A 16042-nucleotide genomic window follows, 5' to 3' on the forward strand; every position below is an offset into this window, starting at 1 on the left:
CAAAAACCAACTATCTAACCACTATCCAAAAATACCAAATGTAATCCATGTACCTTCTATTCTAAAAACTAAAAAAAAAAAATCCTCAATACATCAACAAAAAAAAAGTTGCTAACTGTAATTAAACTGCTAGGGTACTGGCATAATAAATTAATATAATACAGCCCAATTTGTATGGGAACTTAATACAGAATACAAGGGGTCATTTCCAATGAAATAGGATTATTACAACAAACAGTGTTTCTTCATTTTGAAGAAAAAAATTATATGACTATGTTACACCCATATAAAATAGATTATAAATATATATATATGTGTGTGTGTATATATATGTGTGTGTGTGTGTGTGTATAAATATCTTAAACACAGTAGAAAACAGAAAACACATATATAACTCTAGGATGGGAAGGTCTGCCTAACCAAGAAAACCTAGAAACCATGAAGAAGGGAAAAAAATGACTAAAAGAAACATTTCTGAATGGCTAAATGTAATAAAATTAGAAGTGAAAGACTGGGAGAAAATAGTTAGGATATACTGGACAAAGTATGCATATCCCTGTCATATGAAGTATTCTTACAAGTTAGGAAAGACAATTCAAAAGGAAATGTGCAAAGGATCTGAAGGGATCTATTAAAGGAGGGAAGCTGATAAATCAGCATATGAAAGTGCTCAATTTCACTAATAATCAAGGAATTGAAGTGTAAAGTAAGGATATACTTACTTCGGGAGAAGTGGGGGACTCCATCTCAACTGTCCCCTAAATTTAGCTAGAAACCTACAAAGCCACTTTGAAAACCCATGAAATCAGCCTGAGATATGATTATATACATCTGGATCTCTATGAGGGCAGAGTATCATCGTACAAAGGATGGAGTTGGGATTGCAAAGACAGATACCTGAGAATAAACAGAAGAGGGAGGGAGCCACCAAAGGGTAGCCACTGGAAAGTAATACCCCAGCGCAAATGTGTCCTGCATTTGGGAACCAGCAATAGCTTGGAGACCGGTGGCAGCAAGACAGGAAGGGACTGATAACAGCGCTCAAACAGAACAAAGGGGCTTAAGAAACAATTGCCAGCATCCGCAGGCAAGGATCTAAGCCTACAGTCCCTGGACCACCCATAGCTGCTCCCCTGCCTGCACCTAATAGGGCTTGGTGTGGACTTGAGTCACTGGTCCCTGGGGCTGGCTGCCACCACCCTGGCTGAGAGGACCTGGCTTGGACTGGAGGTCATGGTCCAGGAAATGCAGGCACTGAGGCGCCGGGGCCAGGCTCATCCAGACCAGTATCGCTTGCAGTTTTGGTGGCACGGGGGTGCAGAAACAATTGGGGGCCTCCATCGACCACTGGGAGTGTCGCCTGGCGAGTGTACCATCTATGGGAGGCTGTGGTATTCAACTGTGCTGGCAGAGGTGGAGTCTGTGTGTTCTGGAGGATTCAGAGAGGAGGAGACTGTGGCTTCTCTCCGAGGTGAGGGTCGGGTACAAACAGTTTACTTTGCTCTGATACTCAGAAAAGGTGCAAAAAGCTGCCAGAGAACACAAAGCCTGAAAAACCCGTTTCCACGGAGCCCATCCCCATAGGGGACAGGGCAACTCCGCCCAAGCAGCACTGACTGAAAAACAATGCAGCAGGCTCTGCCCCCAAAAGACAAGCTGAAAGAACAAGAGGACAACCACCACAGAGGCCCATAAAACTGTAAAAACCCCAACACGAGGGAGAAAACAGTATATTGCCTCACAGCCTATATATTGCTTAGATACAATTTTTCTCTTTTTAAATTCTTTCTTATGATTTTTTTTTTTTACCTATCATTTCAACTAGATGTTTAACCCACTGAGCCCACCCAGGCGCCCCTCAACTAGATGTTTAATATAACATATTCAATAGTAACTTTTTAACTTGAACTTTTTCATACCTATATTTTTTTTCCTCTTTTCTTAAATATACACAGATATAAGCTTCAGTGTAGTCCTTCTTTCCCTATTCAATTCTATATATATATATATATAGAGAGAGAGAGAGGAGAGATACACACCAGTTTTAATTTCCCTGTATCTCTGGAAGTTGAATTCTCTAACAAAGATAAAATACACCCAGTAAGAACGAAATTCCCTTCCTCACCCACACTGAGGGATTATAACCACCCCTCCTTTCACCCCTCCCCTTTTAAAATTTTGTTTTTTTTTTTCCCCCATGGATCTGTTTGTTTTTTGTTTTTATACTTTATAAATCTTACTCTTGGGGCTCATTTTGGCTTTTTTTATTTTTTATTTTTGGTGATTCTGATTGCTCTGAACCTTCCCAGGGTGCATGTTGCCTGGATAATGGTTGATATATTTAGCTGTACATCCCCCTAACCACAACCAACAGAATGACTAGGAGGAGGAACTCTCAACAAAGAAAAAACCCAGAGACAGTGGCCTCTCCATTTGTCAGAAAATAGACCCCAGGGTAGCAGTTATGAAGACAATGCCCATAGATTTGTTAAGGGCAGAAGTGAGAGCAGATTGGTAGAACTTAAAATGCATTCAGTGAGGTACATTCTAATCTAGGTACTCTTAACAGTTAGGGTAAATAAGTCAGAAGAACAAATTAGTTATCTCAAAGACAAACTGACAGAAAAGAAGCAGCAGAAGGAGGTCTAGAACAAACAGCTTAAAATCCATGGAAACAGAATTAGAGAAATAAATGATGCCCTGAAATGTTCCAATGTCATAATTACTGGGATCCCTGAGGGGGTGGGGTGGAGAGAGAGAGAGAGAACTAGAAGATTTATTTGACAAAATCATAGCTGAGAACTTCCCTAATCTGGGGAATGAAACAATCATGTCCTAGCGGCAAAGAGGACACCCCCCCAAGATCAATGAGGGCAGACCAACACCCAGGCATGTAGTAGTAAAACTTGCAAATCTTAGAACCAAGGAAACCATTTTAAGGGTAGTTAGGAGGAAGAGATTCCTTATGTACAGAGGGAGGAACATCAGAATAATGTCAGACCTATCCACAGAGACCTGGCAAGTCAGAAAGGGCTGCCAAGACATATTCAGGGTACTAAATGAGAAGATATGCAGCCAGGAATTCTTTACTTGGCAAGGCTGTCATTCAGAATGGATGGAAAGATAAGAAGCTTACAGGACCAGCAGAGACTGAAAGAATATGTGACCACTAAGCCAACCCTGCAAGAAATATTAAGAGGGGTCCATAAAAGGAGAAAGACCCCAAGAGTGATATAGAACAGAAATATACAGAGACAATCCACAGAAACAAGGACTTCACAGGCAACATGATGACAATCAAATCTCACCTGTCAATAATCACTCTCAATGTGAATGGCCTAAATGTTCCCATAAAACAGCACAGGGTTGCAGATTGGATAAAAAGACAGGACCCATCCACATGTTGTCTACAAGAGACTAATTCTGAACCTACAAATACATCCAGACAAAGTGAAGGGATGGAGAACTATCTTTCATGCCAATGGACCTTAAAAGAAAACTGGGGTAGCAATTCTTATTATCAGAAAATTAGATTTAAGCTAAAGACTGTAGTTAGAGATACAGAAGGACACTGTATCATTCTTAAAGGTTCTATCCAACAAGAAGATCTAACAAGTAAATATCTGTGCCCCTAACATGGGAGCAGCCAACTACACAAGCCAACTGTTAACCAAAATAGACATATTGATAATAATATATTAATTGTAGGAGACCTTGACACTCCACTCTCAGCAACAGACAGATCAAGTAAGCAGAAAATCAACAAAGAAACAAAAGCTTTGAATGACTCACTGGACCAGATGGACCTCAATATATATATATATATATATATATATATATATATATATATATATATAGAACATTTCACCCTAAAATAGCAGAATACTCATTCTTCTCAAGCATAAATGGAACTTTCTCCAGAAAGACCCACATACTGGGTCACAAATCAGGTCTCAACCAATACCAAAAGTCTGAGATTATTCCCTGCATATTGTCAGACCACAATGCTTTGAAACTGGAACTCAATCACAAGAAAAAGTTTGGAAGAAATTCAAACACTTGGAAGCTGAAGACCATCCTTCTCAAGAAAGTTTGGGCCAATCAGGAAATCAAAGAAGAACTTAATCAATTCATGGACACCAATGAGAACAAAGACACATTGGTCCCAAACCTATGGGATATGGCAAAGGAGGTCCTAAGGGGGAAGTACATAGCTATCCAAGCCTCACTCAAAGAAACAGAAAAATTCCAAATACACAAACTATCTTTACACCTTAAAGATTTGGAGAATCAACAACAAATTAAACCTAACCCAGCATGAGGATGGAAATAATTAAGATTAGAGCAGAGATCAATGAATTAGAAACTAAAAATACAGTAGAACACATTAATAAAACTAGAAGCCAGTTCTTTGAAGAATTAATAAGATCGATAAACCACTGGCCAGACTTACCCAAAAGAAAAGAGACAGGACCCAAATTAATAAAATTATAATGAAAAGGGAAAGATCACAACTAACGCCAAGGAAATAAATATAATTATCAGAAAGTATTATTGACATCTCTATGAAAATAAATTAAGCAACCTGGAAGAAATGGATGCATTCTTGGAAACCTATAAACTACCAGGACTGAAACAGGAAGAAATTGATAACCTGAATAGACCTATAACCAGTAACAAGATTGAAGCAGTGATCAAAAACCTCCCCAAAAACAAGAGCCCAGGACCTGATGGATTCCCTGGGGAATTCTACCAAACATTCAAAGAAGAAATAATACCTATTCTCCCAAAGCTGTTTCAAAAAATAGAAACAGAAGGAAAATTTCCAGACTCCTTCTATGAGTATCAGCATTACCCTGATCCCCAAACCAGGCAAAGACCCCATCAAAAAGAATTTCAGACCAATATCGCTGATGAATATGGATGCCAAAATTCTCAGCAAGATCCTAGCTAATAGGATCCAAGAGTAATTAAAAGGATTATCCATCACCACCAGGTAGGATTTATCCCTGGGATGCAAGGTAGTTCAACGTTTCGCAAATCAGTCAATATGACAGAACACATGAATAAGAGACAAGAACCACATGGTCCTCTCAATTGATGCAGAAAAAGCATTTGACAAAATACAGCACCTTTCCTAATTAAAACTCCTCAGAGTACAGGGATAGAGGAAACATGTCTCAACTTCATAAAATCAATCTATGAAAAACCCACAGCAAATATCATTCTCAATGGGGAAAAGCTGAAAGCCTTTGCACTGAGACCAGGAACACAACAAGGATGCACACTCTCACCACTACTGTTCAATATAGTACTAGAAGCCCTAGCAACAGCAGTCAGACAACAAAAAGAAATGAAAAGGTATTCAAATTGGCAAAGAAGTAGTCAAACTCACTCTCTTTGCAGATGACATGATACTCTATGTGGAAAGGCCAAAAGACTCCACCCCCAAACTACTAGAACTCATACAGCAATTCAGTAATGTGGCAGGTTACAAAATCAATGCACAGAAATCAGTTGCTTTCTTATACACTAGCAAAGTAACTGTAGAAAGAGAAATTAGATAATTGATTCCATTCACAATAGCACCAAAAACCATAAGATACCCAGGAATAAACCTAACCAAAGAGGTAAAGTATCTATACTCAAGGAACTACAAAACACTCATGAAAGAAACTGAAGAAGACACAAAAAGATGGAAAAACATTCTATGCTCATGGATTGGAAGAATAAACATTGTTAAAATATCTACATTGCCCAGAGCAATCTATATGTTCAATGCGATCCAGATCAAAGTTCCACCAGCATTTTTCAAAATGCTGGAACAAACAATCCTAAAATTTGTATGGAACCAGAAAACCTGAATCACCAAGGAAATGTTGAAAAAGAAAAACAAAGCTGGGGGCATCACATTGCCTGACTTCAAGCTTTATTACAAAGCTGTGATCACCAAGACAGCATGATACTGGCACAAAGACAGACACATAGGCCAATGGAACAGAATAGAGAGCCCAGATATGGACTCTCAACTCCATGATCAACTTATCTTCGACAAAGCAGGGGAAAATATCCAATGGAAAAAGACAGTCTCTTTAATAAATGGCGCTGGGAAGATTGGACAGCTATGTATGGAAGAATGAAACTTGACCATTCTCATACCATACACAAAGATAAACTCAAAATGGGTGAAAGACCTCAATGTGAGACACGAATCCATCAAAATCCTAGAGGAGAACATAGGCAGTAACCTCCTCAACATGGCCACAGCAACTTCTTTCAAGACGCATCTCCAAAGGCAAAGGAAACAAAAGCAAAAATGAACTTTTGGGACTTCATCAAGATAAAAATCTTCTGCAGAGCAATGGAAACAGTCAACAAAACAAAGAGGCAACCCAAGGAATGAGAGAAGATATTTGCAAATGACACTACAGACAAAGGGGTGATATCCAAGATCTATAAAGAACTTCTCAAACTCAACACCCAAAAAACAGATAATCACATCAAAAAATGGGCTGAGGACATGAACAGACATGTCTCCAAAGAAGACATACAAATGGCTAGCAGACATGAAAAAGTATTAATCATCATTAGCCATCAGGGAAATTCAAATCAAAACCACATTGAGATACCACCTTACACCAGTCAGAATGGCAAAATCAACATGGCAAGAAAGAACAAATGTTGGAAAGGATGTGGATAAAGGGGAACCCTCTTACACTGTTGGTGGGAATGCAAGTTGGTGAAGCCACTTTGGAAAACAGTGTGGAGGTTCCTCAAAAAATTAAAAGTAGAACTACCCTATGACCCAGCAATTGCACTACTGGGTATTTACCCCAAAGATACAAATGTAGTGAAAAGAAGGGCATAGGCACCCGTGTTCACAGCAGCAATGTTCATAATAGCCAAACTGTGGAAAGAGTCAAGATGCCCTTCAAAAGAAGAATGGATAAAGAAGATGTGGTCCATATACACAAAGGAATATTACTCAGCCATCAGAAAGGATGAATACCCAACTTTTGCATTAACATGGATGGGACTGGAGGGTATTATGCTGAGTGAAATAAGTCAAACACAGAACATAAAATATCATATGGTTTCACTTATTTGTGGAACATAAGGAATAGCATGGAGGACATTAGGAGAAGGAAGGGGAAAATGAAGGGGGAGAAATCAGAGTAGGAGGTGAACCATGACAGACTATGAACTCTGAGAAACAAACTGAGGGTTTTAGAGGGGAGGAGGTTTGGGGAATGGGTGAGCCTGGTGGTGGGTGTTAAGGAGGGCACGGATTGCATGAAGCACTGGGTGTTATACGAAAACAATGAATCATGGAACACTACGTCAAAAACTAATGATGTACTGTGTGTTGACTAACATAATAATAATAAAAAAGGATAGATCTACTTCTTGCCCATCAAATTGCAAAACATTAAGCATAAATCTGACAAATTTGAACATGGATTTGTTTTGGAGTTAAAAATTCACAGAATTTGCTCACAGAATTTTTTTTGTAGGAGTGGTTTTGAGATTATATAAAGACAAAGTGAGAAATTTTGAAAACCAACTGTATGTTTATAATAATGGGATTGGTTAAGAATTATAGCACTTTGGGGTGCCTGGGTGGCTCAGTCATTAAGTGTCTGCCTTCAGCTCAGATCATGACCCCAGAATCCTGGGATAGAGCCCAGGGCGTCAGGTTCCCCGCTCAGAGGGAAGCCTGTTTCTCCCCGTCCCACTGCTCCTCCTCTCTCGTTGTCTCTCTCTGCCAAATAAATAAATAAAATCTTAAAAAAAAATAATTATAGCACTTAAAGTGGTGCCTGGGTGGTTCAGTTGGTTAAGCATCTGCCTTGGGCTCAGGTCATGATCCTGGGATGCTGGGATATAGCCTTGTGTCAGGCTCCCTGCTCAGTGGGAAGCTGCTTCTCCCTCTCTCCCTAGCTTGTACTCTCTCTCGTTCAAATAAAATCTTAAAAAAAAGAAAAAAGAATTATAGCACTTAATGTATAATGGTTTATTATGAAGCCATTAAAAGTAATTGTAGGGGGCGCCTGGGTGGCTCAGTGGGTTAAAGCCGCTGCCTTCGGCTCAGGTCATGATCCCGGCGTCCTGGGATCGAGCCCCGCATCGGGCTCTCTGCTCAGCAGGGAGTCTGCTTCCTCCCTTCTCTCTCTGCCTGCCTCTCTGCCTACTTGTGATCTGTCTGTCAAATAAATAAATAAAATCTTTAAAAAAAAAAAAAGTAATTGTAGGATATTAGCCAATATTTTAAAACTAAGCTAAGGTCTATACATTAGGCATATCCATTATCTATTATCAAATGTGAACTCAATTTTGAGCTAAAATGCATCTTTCCTTCTACATAGTACTACCTATTGATTTAATTTAAATTTGCACACATAAAACTTTTTAAAAAGTAACCGTAGGAGACTCTCATGAAAATAAGTTAACATTAATGTTGCTAAGAAAAATAAAGCAGACTTCTAAATGTTACAGCCTCCCACTTACATATACTTTTTTGGTGGGGGAGAGGATATTCTGTTGAGGTTTTAGGTATAACATACTAAAGATATCCAAGTTTTATTAGATATTTAGGGGTAAAGTGTTCCTTTTGACCATCACACTGACCAAAATGCTATTTTTAAGAATGCTCCCCCCCAAAATTGGGAGCTAAATCCTTAATTTCTATATGCCGACTCATTTATCCCCCTTTGGTTTGACATTTCATAGTAAGAGATGAATGTTACTATGAACAGATTTAATACAGAAAACCTCTTTCAGATAATTTAAGAAAGTATTAAATAAAATTGACTTTAAAAATTTCAGTTAAAATTGTATAAAGATTAACATGTAATTTACAAAATAGAGGTTCTCTTCCCACCCCCACAGCTTGTCATCTAAGTTTTATTTCTGGTCAGTTTTTTGGCTTGTTTTTGTTAACTATAAATGAAAAGGTATAGTAAATTTAGCCAGTATTTTATGGTTCCTCATTTCAGTGATATGTTTAACAAGGCTTCCCCACCCAAGAAAATACAATTATATTTCTTCTAGTTTACATTTTTAATTTGCATATTATTAACATTTCCAATCCACATGGGATTTTAATATATATAATCTATTGATTAGATAACTTATCCTTACCTCCTCATATAGTATATTTTTGGACTCAGGTCCAAAAAATCAATACAGTATTTCTGGGATGATACCTAAGTATGATCCTCTGAACAAAATCTGCCATCTTGCTGTGCAAAATGCAGAATGGTTATCATTAACAATTAATATCAATCAAAAGCACAGAACAGATGTTATCAAAAACTATACAACTATGAAAAATAAAGACAGATAAATCCATATTCACCCAAACTCAGAAATAAGAACAAAAGTATATCCATTATCCTGAATGGAATCAATTTAGGTTTAAATTTGAAATAAACAGCATTATGTAAGTCTTCAAAATTAAAGATAAATTATAAATACAAGCCTAATGTGAATATAGGTATTTATATCTTACTTTCTTTAAGATTTTATTTATTCGAGAGAGCACAAGCAGGGGGAGCAGCAGAGAGAAAGAGAGGACGAAGCAGGCTCCCCACTGAGCAGGTAGCCTGATGCAGGTCTTAATCCCAAGGCCCTGGGATCATAACCTGCACCAAAGGTAGAGGCTTAACACACTGAGCCACCCAGGAGCCCCTAAATCTTACTTTTTAGAAAAGAGCACATAATACAAAAATAATAATCTACAGTACTGAAATAGTCTTTAAATTCATTCTTACTAATTTAGATTCTTCCATTCCTTCTTTTTCCAAATAAATACTAGATATCAGCAAAAATCCCAAATTTTGAAAACTAATAAAAGTAACAATTTTAGAAAGGTTTCTTGAAGGGACTCCCTTAAGTGATCAGCCGGGGCGCCTGAGTGGTTCAGTTGGTTAACCATCTGCTTTGGGCTCAAGTCATGATCCCAGGGGTCCTGGTATCAAGCCCTGCATCAGTGGGGCTCCCTGCTCAGCAGGGAGGCTGCTTCTTCCTCCCCACACCCACTCGTGCTTTCTCTATCTCTTGCTCACAAATAAATATAATTTTTTTAAAAAGTAGTGACCAGCTATCTGAAGAATCCGATTACAGTCCTTTGTCAATTCCCTGGGCTAACAGCACAAGGAAAATGGGAGAAAGGAGGGAAGGATAAGAAAAATCACAGATCTTCCAAAGTCAGACCTAGTCAAAATGATATAAAATAGATTTATCACAAACCTAAAATCAAAACCAATATTTGTAAACATACCATAAACATTTGTATACGTTTTCCAAAATAATAGAAGTATAATGATTTAAAACCATTGAACATGAAATCATTTGCCAAAAAGGGAAAAGTTACTGTTCTAATAAATGTGCCTGTTTTTTGGAATATTAGAACAGGATGAGTATAAGCAAAGACAGTTCCATCTGCCTGCTTATTCCCCTTTCCTTATTCTTTACCCATCACAAGACTGAATTAGTCAGGGATGCTCCATTACAACCAAAGGAACAAGGTTCCCCTTTGCTTTAACTATGTAGTCAAACCACATGTGAGGAGCCCACTGACGAAAAAAAAAACAAAACAAACAAACAAAAAAACAGGAGGATAGCTTTCACAATAAAGATCATTATCTGTAAAGTATGTAATTCCTAAATAGACATTTTCAATATATGTTTCTGCTATAATTAAAAACTTCACAAATTTATATAAATATATGTATGTGTATTTTTACCATGTTTAACCCACAAACCAATTAATCCACACCTAAATAATCACAGGTCGATTATAACACTTATTTTAATGGTTTTGAAGCCTATAGAGAACTTCTATATAATCAAATTTGACTCTTATAATCCAAAGAAAAACCTGTATTATTTCCATCTCACAAATAAGGAAATTCAGGCTTAGTGTGATAGAACTAGGACTGCATTCCAGGTCTCCTGTCTCTGTATTGTTTTTCTCATTGACCCAATGGATACAGACAAATCCTCAATATCTGGTTATCTCAAGGGGAACGTTAAGAATTTAGAGATTAAGACAATTTTCTAGGGACATACTATATAAATTGAATACATTTGTATTTGTAGCAAATGCAAAGATGTCTATTAAATTTTACTTGAAATCCTGATTTGTTCTCATTATCATGGGTCTACAGTGTAACTATTTTTTTTAGTGTCTCTGAAGTTAACTTGAGGCCACTATTTTGCTCCTCTTTTTTAAACTATGGTATCTCTACAAATGAAGATTTGATGACACACAAAGATTGGGGGCCAGGGGAATGCAAAATTTGATTGCGTGGTATTGGTGTGGTAAAGAAGGATAGGAATTTGAAAGGAATGTACTTAAATAAAAATAAAGAAAAAGGCAATTTTCCACAGAAGTCTCCAAAGAGTCAAAAAATAGGTAGGCTGATTAATACAGAACTTTAACTCTGTATTCTTTTTGATCACTCTGAACAATTATAAAATGACTCAGAAAGGCTTTATCTTTTGTTAAGCTTCTTTAAGAGTCAGCAGCAAAAATGCAAGTTTTTAGGTTCCATCTAGAAGTATGTTTTCTGTAACATCTTAACCTTTAACATTAGGTTGTAATGTATTGAAGATGAAAGATGATAAAACTTACCTCACAATCAGGGCATATAATTGTGCTGTATTCTTCAGTTATTAACAAGCACAGTTCACAAAAAGCATGTCCACATTGAAGTTCATGGTGGCGACCTATTGATGAAATTCTGTTGTTAGTTAAACTTTTAGCAATTTGTTAGCATTGAATGAATTGAATTGAATGAATTGAATGACACATTAATCAGAGGGGAAAGTTAAAGAGGATGCTCATTTACAAGAGAAGATACCAAGTTTCATTCGAAATGTAGGAATTACTAAACAAAATTTGGGAGAAACTACGTAAGTCAGGGAAGAAAAAAAAAACACCAGATCAAAAACCAGGCAGTACTATGTAATATAGTTTGCACTAATTTAGATAGCTTTTGGTACCTATAATCTTTGAATTTGCTGTATCTTATAATGATACAAAATATTCTGACATACTTTATTTGATCTTTGTAAATATCACAGCTAAGCAGACTTGGGAAGGTTATATTCAACTTAGAAATAGTAAACATTCTGGTGATCTGGCTAAGTAAATGGTATAATCTAGACTCCAGCCTAGTTCTGTTTCCAAGTCCAATATTCTTTCTACTTGATACTATTGCCTCTACTAATTTATATTTCCAACCCTGTGAAGGGAGTAGGGAGGGCAGATGAGACACTGGAAATACCCATCTCTTATAATGATCTAAGATGCTGGCAAGGACAGAAACCAGATGCTACGATTGTTACACACACATGACCCACATAAAGATTATTCTCACAAATCCAGAGTTTATGAGGGGAAATACCATAATCTTGAGTGAAAAATCTAATATCAAGATTTTAATGCTCTAAACAGAATTTGACTTTTATCATAATAAACATTTGTTTTAGCTATGTAACTGGAAAAGGTGTCATTTTAAAACACTTTGCAAGAAAAAAGGAAAACTATTAGATTAAATCAGTCATCCTTTATTGGCAAAAAAATTAGTTTTCTTGCTGATTTATAAGAATTATATTCTTTTGACTAAAAAAAGCTTTAGTTTTCAAGCCAAGTGAAATATATGAAACTTGCTTATGACCAAGCTAAATTTAAAGTTCTATTTAAATTCCAGAGGTACTACCAAAGAAATAAAATTTGTTTAACTGTTCTCTTTATAAATTTTCTGATATTGTTCAAGTCTAATTTGTGGTGCATCACACCTTACAAAGCACTTTCACAATTTTATATGCAGTAAACACCATCTGGAGTATTTCTGAGCATTGTAATACAAACATACGAAGAACAAGTGATTTTAAAAGGTCCTGTTGTAAACAACTTATTTCTTTCAAACACTGGAGATTTTCTATGTAACAGCAGTGATCAAAAACAAAACAAAACAGAGTTGAAGAAGTATGCCTCTCCACCCTAAAATACAACCAACTTTGTCTATAAAGGTCCATGTCCCTTAAACAGAGTCCATCTTGGAGGACTGAGAAAATTAACGACTTTCACTTTGAAAGTATAAACATTAAACAGTCATGGGGTTGGTAATAAGACTTCACTCAGCAGCTGCAGTTCGAAATTCAACAACTCCTCTCCGTCAGAGACAGCACTCTAAGGCATTTTAAATTAAAGTAATTGAACGTGTCTTCACTTCAGTAGATTCTAAATTAGATCAATAGGAGTGCAGTGAATTTTTCCCGCTGACGTACAAAGAAAAACACAAGATGCACAACAGGAACAAATCGTCTCCCAAACAATGCCTTAAACCAAACTGAGCAATAATGCCTCCCTCCCAATCCCAAACACCTGTTTTTTAATCCAGGAGAATTTTAAAGTGGTCTACCTGTTACTCCTACAAAAAAAAAAAAAAAAAAAAAAAAAAAACCCTACACAGGAAAATTAAATTTCATTACTTCTAGATCATGATGAGACCATGGGCTAAATTTTTACATCTACTCTTCCATGAACTTGTGAACCTGGGGAAGTTTTCGAAATAGTGCTTAAGAGAGCTCACACACTATTCCCTAACAGAATCAGTGAAAAAAGGGGAGACGCAGATGCAAGTGGGAAAGCTCTGGAAAGGCACGGAACCACTATCAACCGATCACAGAGGATTTCTCAGCTGCTCTGAGGGTGGGCCGGGGAGACAGTTTTCCCGGTCCACCTTGCTGCGGCAACTGAACAGCAGCCCCTCATTCCCTCCCCGCACCACCCCCCCCACCACATTGCCAGCTCACTTGGCTTTCAAACCTCCGGGTGGGCCTCGCTTTCAGGTCTCCGCACCCAGCAGCGTGATTGGGATGGAGCCCTTGAAGGGCCGGTGGCCAAGACAGAGCAGGGCCCTAGGGGGACCACCCTCAATCTCCTCACCGGAAACTCTGGACACCCTTCTTCCACACTGAGTACACTGAATCTCAGCAGTACCCCAGGGCCGACTCTTCCTCCCCATCTGTTGATAAGAAGACAAGGTGAATCGAGCTGTAGAAGCTTCCGCCGCCATCTCTGTCCCCTTTTGGCTCCGAAGGCCGGTACCACGTGCCAGTCCCGGCGTCCTTCGCGGCAGCTACCAATCATCAGAGGCAGGGGTCTCCAGATAGCCAATCAAAGTGATGAAAGCCCGCCTCCTCAGCTTGCCTTGCTGGGGCGTCTTTCCAGGTGCTGGGATGGCTGTTTGCGGTTTTGCTTTGGGCGGCTCCGTTCTGAGAAAGAACACCACAAGTGGGAACCTTTTTACTTACAAATCTTTACTAAAAGCCCACCACTTTAGCACTCTTACTGCATTGAAATTCAGATTTCGCATATTATTACTTACGTTGTTGTTGACTGTTGTTCTTGACAATCTTTTATACTGAAGTAATCCATCTTCCCTTAGTGTGTCAGGGCCAGAAGCCTAAACCGGTGTGCTAGGCGTTTGAGGGTGTGGCTAATGGTAACCTTACTGGAGAACCTATCAAAAGCTACCGGTGGGCAGAGTCCGTTTATGATTTCAAACTAAGGCCTGGTCATGTTTAACAGTTGTTGAGCATAATGGTGTACAAGGCACTGCTGGGAGCAGTTGGGGATGGTAAGAATTTTATAAACTAACTTGTTCCTGCTTGAGAGGTATGTAACCCTCTACCTAAAACGGTAACTTCTGGTAGGGTAGCTTGTGTTCAGTACCGGAGGAGGGTTAGAGACAAAAACAATTACTGAATTCCGAGAGAGGATGTCAGTGTGATCCTACAGTGGTATGAAGAGCCTTCCTAGAGGACATAGGGGTTTGCTTTAGACCTTAAAACCTGGATAGGACTAACTAGTAAACAGAAAATCCGGCATTCCGAGAGAAAGAATGGCATAAACAAAGGAAAGTAGGTGGGAGATACAGTGGCCTCTTCAGGACTTATTTTTCGGCCATTTGGTGAGAGCATTAATTTCCTTAAAGTGAATTTTTTGGAGAGGTATGTTGGGGTCGAATTTTGGAGAGTCCTAAACGTTGTACTAAGGAGTTTGGACTTTACCCTTTAAGCAGTAGAATGCTGGTGAAGTTGTATGAGCAAGGGCTGCAGTAATCTGGTAGGAATGTGGCAGCTTTGTTGTGGAGGAAGCACTTAGGGATGGCAGGGTGCTTGAAGAGGTTAAGAATAAAAGTCTGCAATATATTCCTTATTTTCCCACTACATTAAAAAATATATAAATAGAAATATGTTCAAAAGCTCATCCCTGCTTAAAAATGTTTATACTTTGTTGGCCTCAGGAGAACATATTAATTTCTTTATCTCTCCACATGCTATTCATCCAATGGTTTCTACTACTATTCCATAACGGAATTTAAAGTACTGATCAAACCAATATTCCCATGGAATATGCTGATTCTTTTTTTTTAAGATTTTATTTGAGAGAGAGATTGAGTATGTGCACCTGAGCCAAAGGGAGGGGCAGAAGTAGATGGAGAGAATCTCAAACAGACTCCCCACTGAGCATGGGTGGGGGGCTGGATCACTTTGAGATCATGACTGGAATGGAAATCAAGAGTCAGGCGTTCAATGTGCTGAGCCACCCAGGTTCCCCAGAACATGCTGATTCTTATGCAATTTTGTGAAAAATATTCCATATCCCCCTCATCTGGAATACCCAGTCCTGCCTTTTTGTTGACTTATATTCTCCTTATCCTCCATGAGTCATCTTTAGAACCACCTACTTCTCCTCGAAACCTTTGCATTTCTCCCTGCATTCAATAATACTCCAGCATGTAGCAACAATCTTCTTTTCCACTAAGGATACTGCACTGTAATTTGAATAAAAATGATCTCATTGCATAGGGGTTCTTATTGGGTCATACAATGAATCTAATATGGTACAATACAGAGGAGTTATCTCTGAATGTTACCAGATGTGCTGGAGAGAATTTTGCCTTTGATAATCTCAGAAGTTGAATAAATCAGGACCAGTGGACAAATCAGGACCAGTGAGATA

At 38.3% G+C, this 16042-nt stretch overlaps 1 protein-coding gene across 1 annotated transcript in view; it reads right to left on the bottom strand.

Annotated features, from left to right (window-relative positions):
• Positions 1–14090, bottom strand: part of RNF17 (ring finger protein 17) — a gene marked incomplete at its 5' end in the record, with an annotated part of 157618 nt that extends 143528 nt beyond the window's left edge. Inside the window, 2 exons of the mRNA XM_080798724.1 lie at positions 11639–11733; positions 13961–14090. Coding sequence (XP_080654850.1) covers positions 11639–11733; positions 13961–14090 — 225 coding nt within the window. The remainder of the gene's footprint in view (positions 1–11638; positions 11734–13960) is intronic.
• Between the last annotated feature and the right edge of the window lie 1952 nt (positions 14091–16042).

The sequence above is a fragment of the Martes martes genome (genome assembly GCF_963455335.1).
Source record: "Martes martes genome assembly, chromosome: 3".
Taxonomy (NCBI): Eukaryota; Metazoa; Chordata; class Mammalia; order Carnivora; family Mustelidae; genus Martes; species Martes martes.